Source organism: Acartia tonsa, chromosome 3 (assembly GCF_053477335.1).
Source record: "Acartia tonsa isolate MP-2025a chromosome 3, ASM5347733v1, whole genome shotgun sequence".
In the NCBI taxonomy this organism is placed as follows: domain Eukaryota; kingdom Metazoa; phylum Arthropoda; class Copepoda; order Calanoida; family Acartiidae; genus Acartia; species Acartia tonsa.
In genome coordinates, this window is record NC_137262.1 from 476,580 (window position 1) to 497,706 (window position 21,127).

The window sequence follows — 21,127 nt, forward strand, 5'->3', positions numbered from 1 at the left end:
AAATAATTACTGTGATCATTTATTCATAGATGAAATGATAATTGGAGAATATGATTTCCCTGACTATAGAGACAATTTGTATTAACTTAAAAGTAGCATATGATGACATTTCAAGAGGTTTGAGAGAAAATTTCAAAACTAAGAAAGAAACTAAGTGGTTAGAAACTATGAAAATGAATAATAATGCTTTATTTGTTAATCTCAACAAAAATATGAGAAATTCTCAGCAAATTATCCATCTAGCTAAAGCTTTAGAAAAAGATTCTACTCAACAAGTTTCTTGTTCTCCTGATACTAATGTCATGGGTAACCATAATTTTTACTACAGAAATATTTATGACATTGAAGCTAGTTTATTAGTTGTTGCTGCTGTAAACAAATATTTCATACATAAACCTCAAGAAAGTGTTGTTATAATAGCAGACAATGATGTATATCGCAGTCATATTGATAAGATATTTCAATTGTTACACAAACACTTTTCCTCAACTACATCAGTTGTCAGAGATTTTAGAGAATACATTAAAAAACCAGAAGGATTATTGGTAACAAGTATAGAGAAATTTCAGGGTGCTCAAGCAAGAAACATTATCATAATAACACAAAATAACCTCAAAACTGGATATATAAGGAATGTAGCACTGAGAACAATGGCCTTTGCATTTATTATTTTGGGGAAACATAACAATAATGTAAATGGTTTGGGAGCAATTGAAGATAAAAACCTACATGAATATATTTATCCTGAAGAAAAAGCTCCAGAGTGTCATCACTATCATAATAAAGATAAACATGATATTAGTGCCTTAACTATGGCAATATTAGATAAATACAAACTATTTGATCAGGATGAGAGTATTGAAATCATAACATACTCAAGAATTTCTAAAGATATTATCAGAGAGGCAAATACAAAGGAGTTTTTTAGTTTAACCTATCAAGAGAAAAGGAAACAAATTGATGAAAAAATTAAATTAGAAAACAAAGAACTATATGAAGATGTAAAGAGAAACATTTCTAGAAATTTTGCTGATATATCTTGCAGTTATTATAACAAGACAAGAGAATTGTTAAAAGATCTAGTAAACAAGCCAAGACATATCAACTACGTCAATATAGTTGAAACACAAAATGATCATTTACCATATTTTGAAGATTTAACTGAATTAAAGAATATCATTGTATTTGCTGATGAACATATTGATCATAAACGTGAATTTGCAGCTTGGGAAGATATATATTCCCTAGAATATTCAGATGGTGAGACAAGCATAGATGTTGTGAATAGTAAGTGGAAAAGAAATGATTATGATGTATTTTGTAGAAATGGAATTATGTTATATCAACCAAAGTTTGCCATAGTTGTACATGATGACAATTTTGAATCATTCAATCAACCTGAAGGAGCTCTAAACCTAATTGAAGATGATAATCTACATGAACACATTCCTGTAACAAACACTGAACTGTCAAATCAATAAAAAGCACATATTGTATGTTTCAAATTTATTTATCCTTTATTTTAAGAAAATATTATAATGCCATATTTTTACCAATAATGTATAAATACATTTAATTTGATATAATAAATAATAACTATCAATCTTTCTTTTTATCTTTTTTTGCAACTACTCTATAATTTATCTTGTAAGTAAGATTTAAGAATAAAGGTAAAAATTATAAAATTCTTTATCATTCAATATATAGTAGTAAGGTTTTTGTCTTAAGCTTAAAATTTCAATAACTACTGAATAAATTTTTTCTTTTTATTTTTAGGGAAGCTTCATATAGTTCATGGGATTGTTTTAGGATATCTTAAATTTATATCTAAGCCTGCATTGGATGGTTTTCAGCCATTTTTACCCAGTTGAATACAGAGCCCCTAGAGGCTAGAGTTGAAGCCGCTAGTCCTCTGATATAAATTAGGAAGCTTTAATGTCTGAAGCTAAAGATCTCTGGAAATGCTGGTCCAAATTAGTTATACTTTTCAGGGGATCTTTATAAATGTCTTGGGGTTATTTTATGCTATTTTCTTAACCTCCCCCGCTCTCTAATATAGACTAGGGGCAAGGCAGCTAGTATTGTAATCAACAATAATAAGATAACAATATTTTTATTTCAATATTTGGATTTGTATTATTAAAAGCAAATCTCTTTTCCATAATTTGGGTCCGTCTGCCCATACATTTGTCCGTAACATAGAAAAATAATAGTCTTATCTACAAATAATAAAAAAAATATTACTACTTTAGATTTTACAATAGCGGTTGGTTCTGGGAGTTTTGTAAAGGGGAGGGAAAGCAAAAAGATAGCATAGCATCCCAAGACGTTTATTTTAAAACTAAATAGGCTAAGACCATCCTGTGAAGTGAGAGCTTAATTGGTTCAGTGGTAAATTTAAATCTTAAGCTACAGACAATAAAGCTACAGTAAAGTTGAAAATTAAAAACTTAGGTGTCAACATATAAAAATGGTTTTAGCGCATTTTTCTTTTAAAAATGGATTTTCTGTAGTCGACTTTGGGGGGCCAGTACTCCCTCCCTGGTTGAGATATGACCTTCAAACTTTGATATGTTCTAGTACATGTCCCTAATAGTATCTGTATACATTTTTAGCTCTATATCTCAACTTTGAAGTGTTTAGCAGCCATTCTTGCAAAAGGTTGATTATTTGAGCATAAGAAAAATGCGCTAAAACCATTTTTAGATGTTGACACCTAAGTTTTTAATTTTCAACTTTACTGTACTTTTTCAACAAAAACTGTAATTTTTTTTGTTGTTTCATAATTTCCCTTAAAAACGAAGAAAATAAGCCATTAATCATTAAATTCTGATAACTATAAGTGGGGTAAAATTGCTTTCAAAAAAGTGCTCATAAAAAAAAACACACTGTACTACATCATATAAAAGGTAGAGACAAAAGGACAAATAGGTAAATTTATCTCTAGGTAGCTCATTGCAAGGCATTTCCTCTAATATGTCACACACCTGACATAGCAGCAGTTGTAACATTTTGTAACATCTTTAGTAATGACAGTATTGAAACCCCTCACCTCCTAATGAAGGGTCCACACCCTAAATGCTAAGCCATGGTCGTTGGTATTTTAGATTACATACACACAGATATATATAGCCATCTTCATGTTATTTTAGCATAGAGTATAATTATGCCTAATAAACTTTTTTTAAGGAGTATGCTCTTAATAGACACATAATAAAACAAGACTAATTTACTATGTTTTTGTTCCAATAGAATAACTTTAAAAAATGATAGCTGCTAAACTGCTGGCAGCACAGTGTCTGTTCCCACACCCATAGTACTAGAATTTAGAAATCTGGTAGAACCAATTATTAATTTTCTTGTATTCATTCGAATAGGAACCGGTTCTCATCCATAAGAAAAAACTATGTCTAGCATCGTATTATATCCAGTTTTCTACGAATATAGAAATGAACAATCACCGGCGAAAAAAACTGGTTTTAATCTTATAATTGTACATTCTATATCCGCGGTTTATAATACGATGCGAGAAATAACTATTACCATCCACAGAAAAATCTTATATTTCGATGTGATAAATAACTATTATTTTTTTTTAATATTCATCCCACCTCTTTATGTCTAAAAATGTATGAAATATCCAAATATCCTAAAGCTTGCCCAAGATCAAAAATAAACTGTGTTGTAAACATTGGATTTATTGTCCAGCCGTTTTTGAGATCAAACTTGACAAACCACTTAATTTTCATTGTCACACAAAAATACTTTATATCTAAAATTTTTTAATGATATTCATCCATTCTTCTAATAAGCAAAGCTCTTCTATTATTAGGGTCTATACGTCTGCACATACATCACAGTTAGCTCTTTTTGCACATTTAGGAATGTTGGATGATGATTCCTGTAACACTCATATACAATTTATAAGCATATTATTTTCAATGAAGTACAGAACAGGGATCTAAGGAGAGAAGACAATGACTGATAAATTCAATTACATCCCTGATGATGATGCACAATTATACCCCTTCTGTAGATTACAGTTAATGCTTGAAACGTTTGGACTCTTAATTTAATGAACCAACCAATTAAAATTTAAAATAGTCCCCATCGTTGTTGAGCCAACAAATAAGGAAATGTTTAGAAAATTGTAAAACTTTGGGGACCAAAGTGATAAACAAACAGCCCAAACTGAGCACAGAATATTGATCCATAGGTCCAAACATGTATTTTTATTTTTAGTTGCAGAAAAGCTTTGCTCCTAGGAATTACTTAACCTTGGTAGTGTTATCTTTTGTGCTTAGATAAGGGATAAATTCATATATTTTCATAGGTAGCGCAGCTATCCATAAAAGCAAAACTCTTCAGGAAAGACAAACAAAAACAAATGTAGTATGAATGCTTATTATAGAAAATAAAAAAAAAATAATTCTTGGGAAAAATAAATCCACCCCCCATCCCGTATTTTTATTCAATATAAAATTTAAGGTTGGAGGAGTCGTTGTTCGCATTTTGTATGAAATTACCCCCCAAAAAAATTGTTTATAATATCATCTCCCAACACACAACTAAAGGCTTCGCTGAGCTGTCCGTCGCAAGGTCACAAGCTGGTTGTGAGATAGCTACGTTCTTAAAAAACAAGGATGACAACATCGCAGTAGCGCGGAGCAGAAAATCATGGTTCAACAAACGGCAGTTAAAAGCAGATGTTCAGTGGTTGAAATAACAAAACATATAAAAAATATGAATTATGTAGACTTTTGCAGCATGACAGGCAGACAGACAGAGGAACCAAGTAAAGTTTATCTACTGGAGGATAATGAATAATAAAGAAAATCTTCACACATAAATGCAATCGTTTATCTTAAATAGCAGCCATGAAATTCACGTTTTCCCCTATTTCCAACTGACAGATATTTCGATTTATATAGAAGCGTTGCTTCTATTAAACCTCTTCATTGCAGGGACCTAAAGTGATAAGACAATGGCCATTGAATTGATGTACATCTCCAATGATGATAAACAAGATTACCCATTACCCAAAATAGCCAATTAGTGGTTGATGAACACTTAACTTAATGAAACAAATAATCAAAATTTACTAAAGTGCCCAAAGTTGTTAAGCAAGAGAATAAAACTTTATTATAATCATTAAACCTTGGGAACTACATGGATTAAATTTATGATTTTTATTTTAACATTCCTGGAAAATTCTCTGTTTATATGATGTTATACATGCGTTGAGATTGGCTGAGAACCGGTTCTTATTCAGCGTAAAGCAATCAGTTTTGAAGCCATATTGGAAAAAGTCACAATAACAAATGCACCAGGAAAAGGAATGGAAGAAACAATGAAAGTAAAACCTATCTGCTGTCATTCCGACCCCCCCCCCTTCCCCTTATTTATATTTATAAGCTACTAAATGCTGAATTTTAAAATAATCCGATTTATGGTTAATTTACCATCCATTGTCATATCTATTAAATCCCTGCACAGACATTATACCCCTATACCCACTTATTATATATCACTTATTCAGGGAGAAAGGTATACTTTACCCAAAGTTTTTCTTTCACGGTTTAGGTACTTTGTCTAAACTTTTATAGAAGCGGAAATTTTTTTATCATGATTAATAGTGAAGATAAATTTGTCGTCCATTGTCTTATCCCTTAAAATCCCTGCCTAACAAGTTTTTTTTTTATACTGCATACATAAGTTTAATCATGGTGCCCAAATTTTTAAGATCAAAATTAGATTTTAACAAGGATGACAACATCCATAAAAGCGAAGCACTGAAACGGTAGGACAAACGGACATTAACACTTGTATAGTGTCAAAACTGAATAATCAGAATATAAATGTATAAAAGTCGAAGCAAAATTGTAAGTAAATTTGTTGAAAAACTGCTTGATACAGGATAATGTTTATGGACATACTTACATTTTTAGGACTTGATTATAGAGTTGCTTCGCTTATCACATTGTACTTTGTTGTTCCAGGAATCTATATACATAAAATCAGATCAAACGGATAATTATACCAAATAAAAATTTGATGTTAAAAAAGTAGAAAAATCAACACATTTAAAATTGACGTACGGATATTCTGTTAATGATTATAGAGTTGCTATGCTTTCTAAATCATACCTAACTACTACAGAAATCACAAAAAGTTTGAAATCGATAGGACAATTCTAACATGCCTAAATTAACGAAAAAAGCTGTCAATCTCGGACGGACGTACGGACGGACCTACCCCAATTATAGGAAAACTTCGCTTTTAAAAAGTTGTCTTAACTCACACACACACATACACAACCACAAGCACACTCAGCGCACGCCAATACATACACACACACATTCACTTCTTAGGCTAATCATACACACACACACACATGCACACTTAGGGCACGCCAATACATACACACCATACATTCACTTCTTAGGCTAATCACACACACATGCACTCTCAGGGCACGCCAGCACACACACTCACTAAGCGCACAAACCTACGCGCTTGACTATGTATATTATAACCATGGTGATGTCTACCCTAATGGTCTACATTGATATTGGTTGAAGTTCATATAGAACATAGAACACAAAATAAAAATCTAGCTATTTTAAATCTTCAAAAATATTCCTAAGAAAAGAAAGGGGTGATATATCAAATTTTTCTTTTCCTTGTCCTTTCCTTCCCTGGTGCAACCAATCCCTGAAAATATTTAGTTGTATTTCACTGTCAACCTTTTTAGACGGTTTCTAGAGATTCATGTTACCATTACTTTTTAGCCGAAGTGAGACATACATTCTACTGTGATTGAATAAGACCTTTGACCCATGATTAATAAATCTAGTCTGTCTGTCTTGGCCCGGGGCAAAAGAGAAAGTTGGTTGGCTTAGTTCTTTTTGTGTTGTGATTGTATTAACTTCTTTTAAATTGATAGAAGGGGATAGGACAATAATACTTAAGTCAATAAACAATCAATTCCTCTAACTATTTGAATAACAATTTTAGAAAAACATTTTTTGAATCTCTTAAATTACCTATTGGATTTATAGCAACAATATTTATAATTTATTATTTATTAAGATTATTATTTTTGTCCTTTCTTTAATTTTTTTCTTTATGAGTCATTTTTATATGCTCCAACTCCATCCATTCTAAGAAAAACCTGGCAGCAAGGACCTCCAAGCTTTATATTTTAGGAATTGGGGGGGGGGGGGGGGGGGTACAAAATCTTTATGAGGGTGTTAAATACAGTTTTGAGGATGGGTCTGCAGACTTTAGGTATAGGACAAAAAACAACTTTCCTTTATTCTAAATCCATCTATAATACAAATTAGCTTGATGTCTGTCCGTCTGTCCGTCTGTCCTTCTGTCCTTCTGTCTTTCCGTCTGTCCGTTTGTCCGCCTGTCCGTCTGTCTGTCTGTCTGTCCGTCCGTCTGTCTGTCTGTATGTCCATCTGTCTGTCCGTCTGTCTGTCCGTCTGTCTGTCCGCCTGTCTGTCCGCCTGTTTGTCCGTCTGTCTATCCATCTGTCTGTACATCTGTCTGTCTGTCTGTCCGACAGTCTGTCCGTCTGTCTGTCCGCCTGTCTGTCTGTCCGTCTGTCCGTCTGTCTGTCTGTCCGTGTGTCCGTCTGTCTGTCCATCTGTATGTCTGTCTGTCTGTCTGACTGTCTGTCTGTCAGTTCGTCCCTTAAGATCTTGGTAACTACTGAACAGATCGGATTCTACTCTTCAGGGTATATACCTATTGGTCCTGTGGTGGTTTTAAGCTATTTTCTTCAGGTGTAGGACACCCCCAACCCCCACAAAAACAAATAAATCCCCCCCAATTTTTTTGTTTATGGGGAAGTTAGATCACATAAAACTACTTTCAGAACCAGTAGTACTTTTTTATTCTAATTTCCTCTTGGGGCAAAGCTCCTAGAGGCTAGGGGCGAAGCCACTAGTTTTAAAAATGAAGGTTAGGGGGTTCATTACAGGACAAGCACTTTGTGGGAAAGTAAGATTTGATGGATGTTGTAATCCAAGTTTATACTGAAATTCTAAATTTATTTTATTTCAGATAAAAATTACCAGTATAGTTAAAAATTTGGTCACATAATCAAGTTCTACAATCAAGGTAAACATAATTAATTGGTTTATTAAAAGTGAAGCTTTTCCATATTTAAGATCTTTCAGTCCATACATCAGTCTGTTAACAGATAGCTCTTACTGTTAATTTAGAAGTAGATTTCACACTTTACATATGATTCTTGTAATGTTTAGAACAATTAGAAAGCATAGCAACTAAAAAATTATTACTTTAAAGTAGGGTTGGGCCGGATATCCGGTGTGGAAGGATATCCGGCCGGATATCCGGCCATTTTCAATATCCGGCCGGATACCGGATATTGAAACTATCCGGCCGGATATCCGGCTCTATAATTTTTTATACTTTACACCAAAAATCTCTGCTTTTTAAAATTTTAAATGGCTGTAATTTTCTTATTATTGAAGCTAGAAGAACATTTTTTCTGAACAAGTTTAACTTTATGTAAATTTATATCAGATTTCTGAAGAAATTTTTTTTGCTACTTTAGTATCTGGTAATTTGGCCGGATATCCGGCCGGTTACCGGATATCCGGCGTTTGAAATCAGCCGGATATCCGGTATCCGGTATCCGGCCAAAAAAGTATCCGGCCCAACCCTACTTTAAAGTTTGTTTGTCTATTCTTAACATGATGATTTATGGTTTCTTATAAAAATTTATATTATATTTATCATTCTAATTAAACTTAAAGGGAGTGTGAACGTAAAAATTTCTCATCTGATTATCAAATCTTAACATTTACTAAGCACATTTCACTACACTGATCAACCAAAAATGTCCAATTCACAAAAATATCCAGAAATAATGCCTTGATTTTTTGGTATTTTGAGAGGGAAAAAGGAAAAAACAGGGAAAATTTGAACGTTTTTGTTTCTTATAATGTTTGTAGGGATATTTAACTTGTCATATATAGTTTAAACAATTTACTTACTGTTAAGGATTTATTTTATGCTATAAAATTGCCAATTGGTTTTTTTATAACGTAGTAATTAGGTAATAAAGACACATTTTAAATTCGTATTATTGACAAAAAAATACCTCACTGTCTACAAAGGGTTGAATCTCATAGGTTATATAAAATAATAATATCCTTTTTTATTGTGTTGAACAATAAATAACCCACTTTGGAGAATTAGTTTACACTTTTATCAGACTGTTTATAAAGAAATATTGCGTCTTTATTATTTACAAATTTGTAATTAAAGGTGGGCGAGAGATGGGCCATTTAAAGTTAATTGGATACTAATAAAAAACCTGTTTCTGGCTTTGTTATTGTATTTGGTTTTCAATAAAAAATATTGCTTATTTTATCAATTTCTAAGTAACTATACATTGGATTAAAGCAAGGATTATGTTAAAAGTCAGCTTAACTGTTAGGAAAAATCTAGAACTATGTGAAAAAGTTTAATTTTAGCTATAATGGGAGAAAAAAGCAATTTAATGCACATTTTATATAATACGGAAAATTTCTTTCTTTCCCCGTACCTTATAAAAATCGTCGGAAAAAGCCGTTTTTTAAGCAAACAAAAGCGCGTTTTGCTCTATCTGTGAGATATTATGAATGAGATAATGTTAAGATTTAATATTAGGATGAGAAAAATTTACGTTCACAGTCCCTTTAATATGGAATACTTTTAATTAAGAAATCAGATATAATGTTAAACAAGGATGACAACCTCTATAAAAGCAAAGCTCTCAAATGGAAGGATAAACAAACATTAACACTTATAGAATGACAGAACTGAATAAACTTAGTATTACGTCTATACAAAAAGTAAATTTGATAAAATACACAATACTGTTTTTTAGGACTTCATTATAGAGATGCTTAAACTGTTACATTGTAACTTGTTATAATAGGAATCAGTATTAAAAAATCAGATAAATAGGATAATTTTAACATTCAAAATATTGTTTGTCAAAAAAGTAAAAAAATTTTCTTGTTTTAAATGGACGTACAGACTTTGTGGTGACGCTTATAGAGTTTCTACACTTTCTAAGTCATACCTAACTGAAATTGATAGGACAATTAAAACCTGTTTAATTTAACGAAAAGAGCTAACTATTATTGACACACGGACAAATAGACCGAAGGTCTGACCCTAATTATAGAAAAGCTTGGTATTCCTACAAGGATATATCTGTTCTCAGATGTCTGTCTGTCTGTCTTTCCGTCTGTCTTAAGCTTAAGATCTCGGATTGGATTCTACTCTTCAGGGTATATATCTATTGGTCCAGTGGTGGTTTTAAGCTATTTTCTTGGGTGGTGGGACCCCCAAAAATGAAAAAATCCCCTCCCCCAATTTTTTTTTTCTTTTTCTTTCTTTTTTTCTTTTTTTTTTTTTTTTTTCTTTTTTTTTCTTTTTTTTTTCTTTCTTTTTTCTTTTTTTTTCTTTATTTTTCTTTTTTTTTCTTTTTTTTACAGGAGATTTCCTAGGTCCTTTTTTTTTTCTTTTTTTTGCAGGAGATTTCCTTGGTTCTTTTTTTTTCATGAAGATATCCTTGGTCCTTTTATGAATTTTGCCAAAAATTTTTTTTGATAACCTCATGAGGCAAAGCCCCTAGAGGCTAGGGGCAAAGCCGCTAGTGTTTATATAAGCTAATCTGTTTATCTCATTTAATGTTAAAATTCTGTAGTAACCAGATCTTATTGGAATCATTCACATAGACTTTGGTTTTTGATGGTATTTACTTTTAAGTAGAAATGCACTAGTACCAGTGCTTATTGGAAACTTGCCTCTAGGAACTCTACCAGACATCAAGCTGCATTGTATTATAGACAGTGATTTATTTTACTCCTAATTTATTTCACAAATATTACTCTTACTTTAGATAAGATAAATTTTTGAGTGTTTTGGAGCATTACTTCTCCTACAGACAAAACAAAGGCCTACGTGGAGCTACTTTAGAAGGAACCCCACTGATCCTTAAAAAGCTTGCTTTCAGTTACTGGTCTCTACTGAAAGGTATCATAGATAACAAAGCTTTTCTATCATCAACCCTTTACAGTCGGGCCCCTTGACGCACCTTAATCAGTCAATAAGCTTTATCATACAAGTTTTGGTCCATTAATTTACACAATTTTACCAACTTTTTATGTAAAGTAGTTTATATTACTTTAAATTTTATCAAATTTTATTCTGTTTATTTGATATTAACCCATTAGTGCCGAGCGCCACTTTTATGGGTCAAAACGGAATTCGTATTTTTTTGTTTTGCTCTAGTGGCGTGCACAGGAAAGTTGCAAAAAAACCCGGTTCGGCTCGGCCATAAATACCAACCAGGCAATATTACCCGTTTTGGGCGGTTTCCGCCGGCGTTAAAACCCGGTTTTGCTGTAAAAACCCGGTCATTTTGACCAAAAATCGAAAAATGTAATTTTTGAACGCCAAAAGTGAGATGAACACTTTTTAGAACTTTGATACGATCCGAAATTGACTACAAACTACAACAACCTCATGTAATCTATAGAGCTACAAGTATAATACGAAGCGATTTATTTCAAATTTAGTGTTTCGGCTATAGGTGCCGCCGTTTTCGGGTAAAAAAACCCGTTGCTCGAAGTTTTAATAGACACACACTACAAAAAAAGAACATATAAAATTTGGGTGTTACATATCAGAAAACGAGAATAAAACTATTGGGTGACACCTATAGAGATTACTAGGGTTATTAGGGTGGCTCAAACCCTTACTAATGCTGTTAAACTGTTATTTTTATTGGTTGAAAAGTTAAAACCGGGTAATAAAAACCGAAACCGAGCGGGGTTTTAAAACTGTCGGGTATTTATGGCCAAGCCGAACCGGGTCATAATAGGGCGTAAAAAAACGATAAAAAAATCATATAAAAAATAATAATTTGAATAAATCGAATGCACAAATAGATGTACTTGTCAATAAACATTAGATTTCATGAAAAAAATCAGCAACTTTACTATAAAAACAAAAAAGTTAGAAGGGGTATTTTGAATTTTCATGATTTTCAAATTTTGTTGAGCTATACCGGAAAACGGAAGTAAGCTAAACTGCCTGCTCCAGGGGGAAATGAAAGCCAGGGTAGTAGAGGGGGGATTCCTACTGAGAATGATGCAATTATGAAGCCGGAAACCGTTTTTTTTTTCCATTTTTCGGAACCGGGTTTTAATGCCCGGTTCGGCACTAATGGGTTAAGAAAAACAGTCCACTATGTTTCCTCATGTTTCTTTTTACATTTGAATTGTTTTCTTTGCTTTTCTGGATGCTGTCATCCTCGTTTCTAATAAGTTTTATTCTTTTAGGATTCAACAAAGGAAATATGACTTACCTCAAAGCTTCTTTTAGAAAATATCTTATATAAAGGTAAATATTTTTAAGGTACTTTATAACTCACTTTGTCTGGCATGCAGGGGAAGTTTGAACTATTTAGTTACTATTTGAGAGAGATTGCTTACAGGACAGTCTGTTTGTTATGTTCTATAGAGACTAAAATTTCTCATCTGTTATTTAAGATATATAGTCATTTTTTAGCAAATATTTTATTAAGTTTGGTATTTTTGTAAGTCAAATAGGTTTTCAAAGTTGATATAAAAAGAAAACTACTTAAATTTTGTTTGACTAGTCGTATGAACATTTATTCATCTACTCTACAACCATCTTTATATGTCAATAAATTTTTGTGTGCTGAGATTGATATGGATATTCTCTAGGGTAATATGATTCTTTTCTGTTGCCAGTAAAGCTAGATGTTTCGCATTTCATGAAAATATATTCATGATAAATGTTCATCAACTATTTAACTACTTTTCTCCTTAGTTATTCCTTTTACTTCTACTAGTGGCTTCATTCTATATAGAGGCTTTTCCCCAAGGGTTAAGGGAAGATTTAAAAATTTATGTAAATTTTTAATATTTTAAAACTTCTTTATACTTTTAAATTTTTTATAGTTCTTCAATCTTTTTTACTTTTTATAAAATGCAATGTTTTAAAAAGTTTATTGTTCTACTTTGTATTATAGTTATCTCTGAGCTTATTTACTGATATTGTTATCTTTGTTAGGCATAAATGAATAAAGAGAATACTACACCAATATTACTGGATAATGATGTGCACAAAGAACTGAAATGCAGCAAAATTAGCCATTGCACCCAGAACATTTGATATTGTATGGTGCATTTTCTGGTAAATATTTTCTCCATTATAAAACCTTTTTTTATTAAAGAAAGGGATGTTAAAGAATATGATAAAATGATAGATTGGACCTTTATTTCTTACTTAAAAGTTTAAAATTGCAACTGAAAATGGATAGTGGAGTTTGTAACTTATAAAACCTGTTGATTTCAGTAATAAGAAACAATTACAGAATATTTAAGTCAAAGACAAGGTGTCTTAATCATACAGGAAGGAAATATATTTTCAAAAAGTTTTGATGATAAAAATGTCTTTCATTTTATTAAGATCTTTTTTAGTTTGTGAAATGGAAGAAAATGGCCCAGCAATAAGTTCTTCCCTATATTCACAGGATTATTAAACATTGAATTTGACTGAAGAATTTAGGTAAGTGTTTTACAATTACCGCAGCTACTTTATCTAGGCTGTGTCCCTAGCCTTTTTTCTTCATTCCCTGTTTCCACATCCTTGTCAATAATTGGTTAGGTTATATTAGGTTAGATGATTGCCATGCAGGATTAGAGCCCCACGTAGTTGCTAGATATAGGAGAAAAGCTACTTTGAAAAAATTAAGAATCGCCCCTTAAAGAGCATTGCTACGAAAGAGACTATACCCGAATGATGATGCACAATGTTAGCATCTCTTTATACTAAATTTTATTTTTTATGTTTGGACAAAGCAATTTACAATGTATGAAAAGCATATATTTAAAAAAGTAAAGTAAAATTTATCAATTTAAAAGTAATCAAATTGCTGTTTTTGTTGATGTGGGTAATGATTACGTTAATAATGATCTAAATTAAATCTATGTGTTGTTTACTTGGATTTAGAAATCTTTATTTTTTGATGATTTTTCTTACCAATGAATATCTAATCAAAATTCACTTTGTACTTAAATTAGATTTAATTGGGTATTACATGCTTTTTGCCCATAAAATCAAATTTGAAAGTAAACTGCTAAATAATATGGAATCCTTTAACTTCTTGTAATTTTCCCCTTACCTATTACATTTCTTTACATTTTGTATCTTTACATTTATTCAAATTCATAAATAATTTGCTATGGTTATTGTCATCCTATGATTTATATTTTCTAATTTATTTCATCTTTATTATGAGAAACATAAAAATGATTCTAATATAACACAAAAATACTTTACTTAATTGGATGAAATTATTGTAGTACTTGAAATAAATATTAATAATAGTGTAGCTTCACTATAATTATTCAGCATGAAGCAGGGATAGTACTTAACCATTGGATTACTAAAAAGAAATATAACTAAACTTTATTTTTGCTCCGTTTGGGATGGGAAGGACAAAAAGACAATAGTTAAAGTTTATGGTTTCAGGATGAGGATGACTACCTTTCACAGCTTGGTTTAATGGGAGAACGTCATCATGGTGGTTTTTGGATCTGTTCTAGGTAGGTTTCTCTGTCTCTAACCTTGGGATGGTTACAACCAGCAGGATGTCTTCTTTTTAGCATAATGTACATTAATTTGATTTTACGAACTTTGTCTTTAAGTCCTGTGTATTGTTTATATCCGACTCCATTAATTTCTGTTATAGAAATTTTTTTGTTATATATTATTCCTCCCTGAGTTACTAGTCCCTGGAATGCTGAAGCCTAGCTGTTGTAGAGAACTTATCATTATTATTTGTTAAGGCTTCCTGATATCCATGAGCTACTACTCCCTGGTCTACGTGTGCTCCATCCTGGCTATACTGATATCCCTGAGCTACTACTCCCTGGAGTATGTGTGCTCCTACCTGATCCCACTGATATCCCTGAGCTACTACTCCCTGGAGTATGTGTGCTCCTACCTGATCCCACTGATATCCCTGAGTTACTACTCCCTGGAGTATGTGTGCTCCATCCTGGCTATACTGATATCCCTGAGCTACTTCTCCCTGGAGTATGTGTGCTCCATCCTGGCTATACTGATATCCCTGAGCTACTACTCCCTGGATTATGTGTGCTCCATCCTGGCTATACTGATATCCCTGAGCTACTACTCCCTGGATTATGTGTGCTGCCTGGAGTATGTAAACATAAACATAAACAACATAAACATAAACATATTTATTTGGGCATAAAAATTAAACAAAAAAAAAAGTCATAAAATCAAAAAAAATATAATATACAATTAAAATTACTATAACAATAAACAACCTAAATCCTAATCAGTTCTGCCCGGGTAACCATGAATAGATCACTATGGATCTGTCTACTTTGCCCAAAATCCTGGCTATACTGATATCCCTGAGCTACTACTCCCTGGATTATGTGTGCTCCTATCTGATCCCACTGATATCCCTGAGTTACTACTCCCTGGAGTATGTGTGCTCCAACCTGGCCCCACTGATATCCCAGAGGTACTACTCCCTGGTCTATGTGTGCTCCAACCTGGCCCTAATGATGATGCTTGCTGTCCTCGGAAAGAAACTCTACACAAAAGTAAGGGAGTTCTCAGGAAGAAAGTGGATGGAGTATTCAAATCCTTAAGCCAAATGTACTTGTGGATTAAAATTTGGAGTTTTCCCTTTATCATCACAAGACTCTCAATCATCAAATTTAGCTGAAGAATTTGGTAAAATGAGTATAAACTTTCATGGCCCTGCAGGAGAAAATCAAAGAATTTTAGCTAAAGAAAAGATTGAAGAGATAAAACAGAAAGTTGCTGATTATTATTATGATCCAGACTGTAAGGTTATAGCTATTTCAAATCATTTTGTAACACCCAAGAAACCAACTGTGTTAGGAAAAGAGGGCAAGGAACAGCAAGATGCTCAGATTTTGGATAAACATCTTGAAGAATGTTTACATCATGAGCTTGTCAATGCAGCAAGAAAATTAAATCTTGAGACTTTTATATTAAATAGTTTTCAATCAGGTGATTGTATCAAACAATTAGTTGAAAGAGGGAAAGGAAAAAGAGGAAAGGATAAATATGCAGAGATTAATGAGCATGAGAAAAGAGCGATGGAGATTCTTGACATTGAAGATTATGCAGATAAAGAACTGAGTCTTGTATTGAGGAACCTAAGAAGTGGAGGGAAAATCCGTCAAAATTTCAAAGCCCACAGAACTGGCTGTTTAAAAAGGAATGTTTTATTTCATTAGCTTACATCTTAATCCCAATTAAAGTTTAGCTCTTCTTAAACTTTTACCTTCAGGCAATCATCCAATAGAAGATTTTAGGGGATGGGAGGGAGGGTAAGAAATTTTTTTCAAATGTATTAAAGCAATTTACTTGGCTACCATATCCCTTGAAGATAAAGGGGGAGGGGCAAAAGCGTCCACCTCTCTTATTTTTTTTCTATGCAACATACAGACCCATACCTCTATGACTTTTCAAGTTTGGCAATGTGTGACCTTAAACTACTAATAAATTCTTGTCTTTAGTACATAAATATTTAAATATCAATACCAATATATTTTTTTTAGTTCCTTCTAGGGTGGGTTCATTTCACCCTTTTTTTTAGATTTTACTGTTATCATAAGTTGCGAAAGTCATATATTTGTATGATAAGCCCCATTCAAGTTTCAAAAGTGACTTGGCTCTTATGGCTCCCGGCGCGCGGGGGGTATAAAAAGTGCCCACCCCCTTATAAAACCAAAAATTTAAATTCCTTCAAACACAGGCATGTTGCATATCAAAATGACCGCATTGAAATGCCGATTACGAATCTGTAATCATCATTTCAATGCTGTCATTTTGATGTGCTACATGCCTGTGTTAAGGAATTTCAATTTTTGGTTTTATAAGTGGGCGGGCACATTTTATACCCCCCGCGCGCCCGTTGTTTTTGGATTAAAAAACCTCTTTCAAGTTTCACAGGGTTTTATATTGGCCCAGTAACCCTTGCCAATGTCTACTAATGTGAAATTCCAAAATCGACCCACCCTAGTCCCCACACTCTTTGTCTTTATCTGCTTATCTGGCTTTTTGTTGAAAGGCAGAAATAAAATTTTCTTGGTTGCTATTTAAGATACATCTCTATGTATATACATATGTTTTCATGTTTATGAATTTGTATATTTCCTTAAGTAAGTCTGTAAAATAAATTTCTTGGCTGCTATTCAACATTATTTTTTGGTATTCTTCCATTAAAGATAAAGCATTGGTTTCAAATAAAAAAAATCTTAAAACACCTCCCCCCACGTTATTTTATAAAAAAAATGGAAAGGAAAACTACTGAAAAGGGATAATATAAGTAGAACAAACTTCAATTATTGGTAAAGAGAAAAAGAAAACATAAATAAACAGAAATCCACCCATAGTTTGTTCTAATCAATTGAAAATAAAGAGATGGGAGGGATTTTTGTTTCTTAGGATATATTTTATTGGGCACTTGTGAGCCATGCAGGGTTAGAGGTAAAGGTCTTTTATACATGCCCCCCCTGCTGGGTTTGGGCATAGGGAAAAACTACCTCTTCTATTATATTCAATTAATTTTTAAATTAGGTAGTTGAGGTGAACAACAGGAACAATGAAGAAAAGCTATCATCTTCTCTGGATGCTCCTTGGCAAAAACTTTGTTATTTTAGCAAAATTATTTCCTGAGATATTCTGAACTTTGACAATTTGTTAGAACATATTATATTTATTTTTCTTCTGTCATTTCTTAATTATGCCATTTTCTTAAGATATGAAATATTATCATTGTAAATGTTAGGTGATGAAAAATCATGGTTTCAAATTCAATATGAAAATTGTTGAAAACCAACAATCTGATATACAGAATAGAACTACAGAATACCCAAATACAGATCAGTGTTCTTCTAGTACAAGTCCTGAAAGAAAAAACAAAACTTATCAAACTAACAATATCAAAGAATGCTGGTATAGTTTTGAAAGCAAAATCTTATATAATATTCCTGAGGATAAACTTGAAAACTTTTACAAATATCAGTTTTTTAACATTAGTATCAAAGAGAAGAAAACTGAATGGGACACCATCATGATAATCCCTGAGTATCGTGCTATTATAAACATAGAGGTCAAACGTGGTTCAAATGATTCAAGTGATAAACTAAAATTTCAAAAAGAAAAACTCAACTTACTAATAGATGCTTCAAAGCAAACCAAACAACACTTTTCTTTCATGCAGAGACTTTTTGGTGGCATGCTTTCCAAAGATTGGGTTTTTGTCAGAGCTGCATGTGTTCCTTATCTAGAGATTGTTGCAAATCAAACAATGCCCTGTGGCAACTGTAAGCAATTTATTCTTCTAGAAAAAGATGTTGATCATGAAATACCTTGGTTGAAGCAGTTAATAAATAACAAACTTATTAAGTCTCAACATTTTGATCAGACAGTTTATGAAAATCTTGTTGCTGAACTGATATATTACATTTCTGTTAGAGAGTCAAGTACATTTAATCAGTTGATATCAGATCCATTAACAATTAGCAGAGATACTGAGAAAGCATTAACAGGAAAGAATGATGGCATATCAGGAGAGAGTAATGTTCCTGTGTACATGCTCAACAACGAACAGCTGCAAGCAGTACAGTCAACTGCCAAATTCCTCATCATAGATGGTGACTATGGTACTGGTAAAACATATGTGCTAAAGGAAAAAGCTAAAAAATGTTCAATAGATAATAGTAAAGATCAATTAGTTTACATTGATATGACTTCACTTACATTTTATGATGATTTTTATAAAAATGTTGAATCTTCTGCCATGGGCAATATAGCTGTAAGAGATTTTGACTCTTATCCTAATATCAAAGTTATAACTACTAAAGAATTAGGGTTTACTCGTGAAAACGTGGACCCTGTGATAATTTATTGCATAAACGATTTTTTAAGATATAATCAGTGTGATCATTTATTCATTGATGAAATGATAATTGGAAAATATGATTTCCCTGACTCTATAGAAACAATTTGTGTTAACTTAAAAGTAGTAAATAAATTCAAAGAAGTAAATAAAGACTATGCAAATATGAATGCAGATGTCAAAAATAAGATAGCAAAGTGGTTAGAAACTATGAAAGTGAAACATAATGCTGCACATGTTAAACTCACCAAAAATATGAGAAATTCTAAACAAATTATTCAGATAGCTAATGCTTTAGAACAGGATTCTACTCAACAAATGTCTTATTTTCTTGATACTAATATCATGGGTAACCATAATTTTTACTATAAAAATATTTATAACATTAGTCCTCATTTATTAGTTGTTGCTGCTGTAAACAAATATTTCATACATAAACCTAAAGAAAGTGTTGTTGTATTAGCAACAGAAGATGAAGATGGATTATTTGAATTATTACACAAACAATTTTCCTTAACTACATCAGTTGTCAGAGATATTAGAGAATACATGAAAAAACCAGAAGGAATATTGGTAACAATTTTATCTGATTTCCAGGGTGCTCAAACAAGAAATATTATCATATGTAATCCTATACCTTCCATTATCATGGATAAAACAATAAGGAATGTAATACTTAGAACAATGTCCTTTGCAGTTATCATTTTAGAGAAAGATAACAATAAACTAAATAGTTCTGTAGCAATTGAAGATAAAAATCTGCATGAATATATTTATCCCGAAGGAAAAGCTACATTGTGTCATCACTATCATAATAAAGATAAACACGATATTTGTAGCATAACTTTGGCAATATTAGATAAGTACAAACTATTTGACCAGGATGAGAGTATTGCAATCCTAACATACTCAAAAAAATTTAAAAATAAGAAGTTACTTAGTTTACCCTATTATGAGATAAGGGAACAAACTAGATTAGAAAACCAAAAACTATATAAAGATGTAAAGAGAAACATTTCTAGAAATTATGCAAATATATCTTGGAGTTACTATGACTTAAACTCTATCACAAAGGAAAAGTTAAAAGATCAAGCAAACAAGCCAAGACATATCAACTATATAATTAATAAAGATATTCATTATAATATATATGCAAATGTAACAAGTTTAGAAGGATTTGGTGAATTAAAGAATATGATTGTATTTGCTGATGATGAAAACATTGAACTTAAACATGCATTGTATAAATCACTAGATTATTCAGATGATGAGATAAGCAGGTTGAGTAAGTTGAAAAGAAATGAATATGATACATATTGTAGAAATTCAATAATTTTAAATCAACCAAAGTTTGCCATAATTGTACATGATGACAATTTTGAAAAAATAAGTATCAAAGAGGCTCTAAACCTAATTGAGGATGATAATCTACACGAACACATACCTGTAGAAAATCTCAACCCTATACCTAAGGAAGAACATACAACTACAGCTGCTGAAAACCAATTCAAATCAATAAGAAAACGCAAAAAGTGTAGTATTTCATAATAGGTAAATTATCTTAAATAAAAGATCATTTAAGCTTTATATTTTCTCAACAATAATGTAAACATGTGTAATACAGTAATAAAATATGAATAAATTTATTTATGTTCTGACAAACCTTTAACAGTTACTCTATAATTAATTTTGTAAGTAAGTCTTGGTTTAAACTAAAATACCATTGTTGTTACAGAGGGTTGGTTTATTATTTTATTTTCTTCATCTATATAAACAAGGATGACAACACAGGGAGTAAGGGAGGGGACAATGGATCGAATATTCAATTTTTAGGAGTCTCAGACTTTGGGGACTGGCTTAAAGGGAACATGCAAGAATTTAGCAGTTTCTAACCAATCTTGGGGACCAATTATGAATGACGTCACGCAAAATCATGCATAATCTCGCGGCAAACTAGCGCGTCAACAAAAAGATAAACAATAACAAGCAGACAGAATATTTTGATTTTGAAAATTATTTTGTAAATTGAATCCTTACGTTTTTTATATCTAATTCTTGTTTAATGTTAATTCATTCCGATTAGTG

The 21,127-nt window shown here is 32.0% G+C and overlaps 1 protein-coding gene across 3 annotated transcripts; it reads left to right on the forward strand.

Moving 5' to 3' along the window:
• The first annotated feature begins 8,026 nt into the window (after positions 1–8,026).
• Positions 8,027–16,451, forward strand: LOC145312981 (uncharacterized). Of its 3 annotated transcripts, XM_080152196.1 has the most exons (7): positions 8,027–8,130; positions 10,934–11,067; positions 12,378–12,438; positions 13,135–13,257; positions 13,545–13,632; positions 14,599–14,672; positions 14,916–16,451. In XM_080152196.1, the coding sequence occupies exon 7, from the start codon at positions 15,846–15,848 to the stop codon at positions 16,371–16,373; it is 528 nt and encodes a 175-aa protein (XP_080008322.1). In that variant the 5' UTR covers positions 8,027–8,130; positions 10,934–11,067; positions 12,378–12,438; positions 13,135–13,257; positions 13,545–13,632; positions 14,599–14,672; positions 14,916–15,845; the 3' UTR covers positions 16,374–16,451. The 3 variants fall into 3 exon arrangements, with proteins under 3 accessions (XP_080008322.1, XP_080008323.1, XP_080008324.1); XM_080152197.1 differs by lacking the exon at positions 10,934–11,067 and having other exon boundaries at positions 8,072–8,130; XM_080152198.1 differs by lacking the exons at positions 10,934–11,067; positions 13,135–13,257 and having other exon boundaries at positions 8,072–8,130.
• Positions 16,452–21,127: the final 4,676 nt, after the last annotated feature.

Bases quoted from the DNA above. Each gene is read 5' to 3' on its own strand.
- LOC145312981 (XM_080152196.1), top strand. From the start codon at position 15,846: ATGAGTATAAACTTTCATGGCCCTGCAGGAGAAAATCAAAGAATTTTA.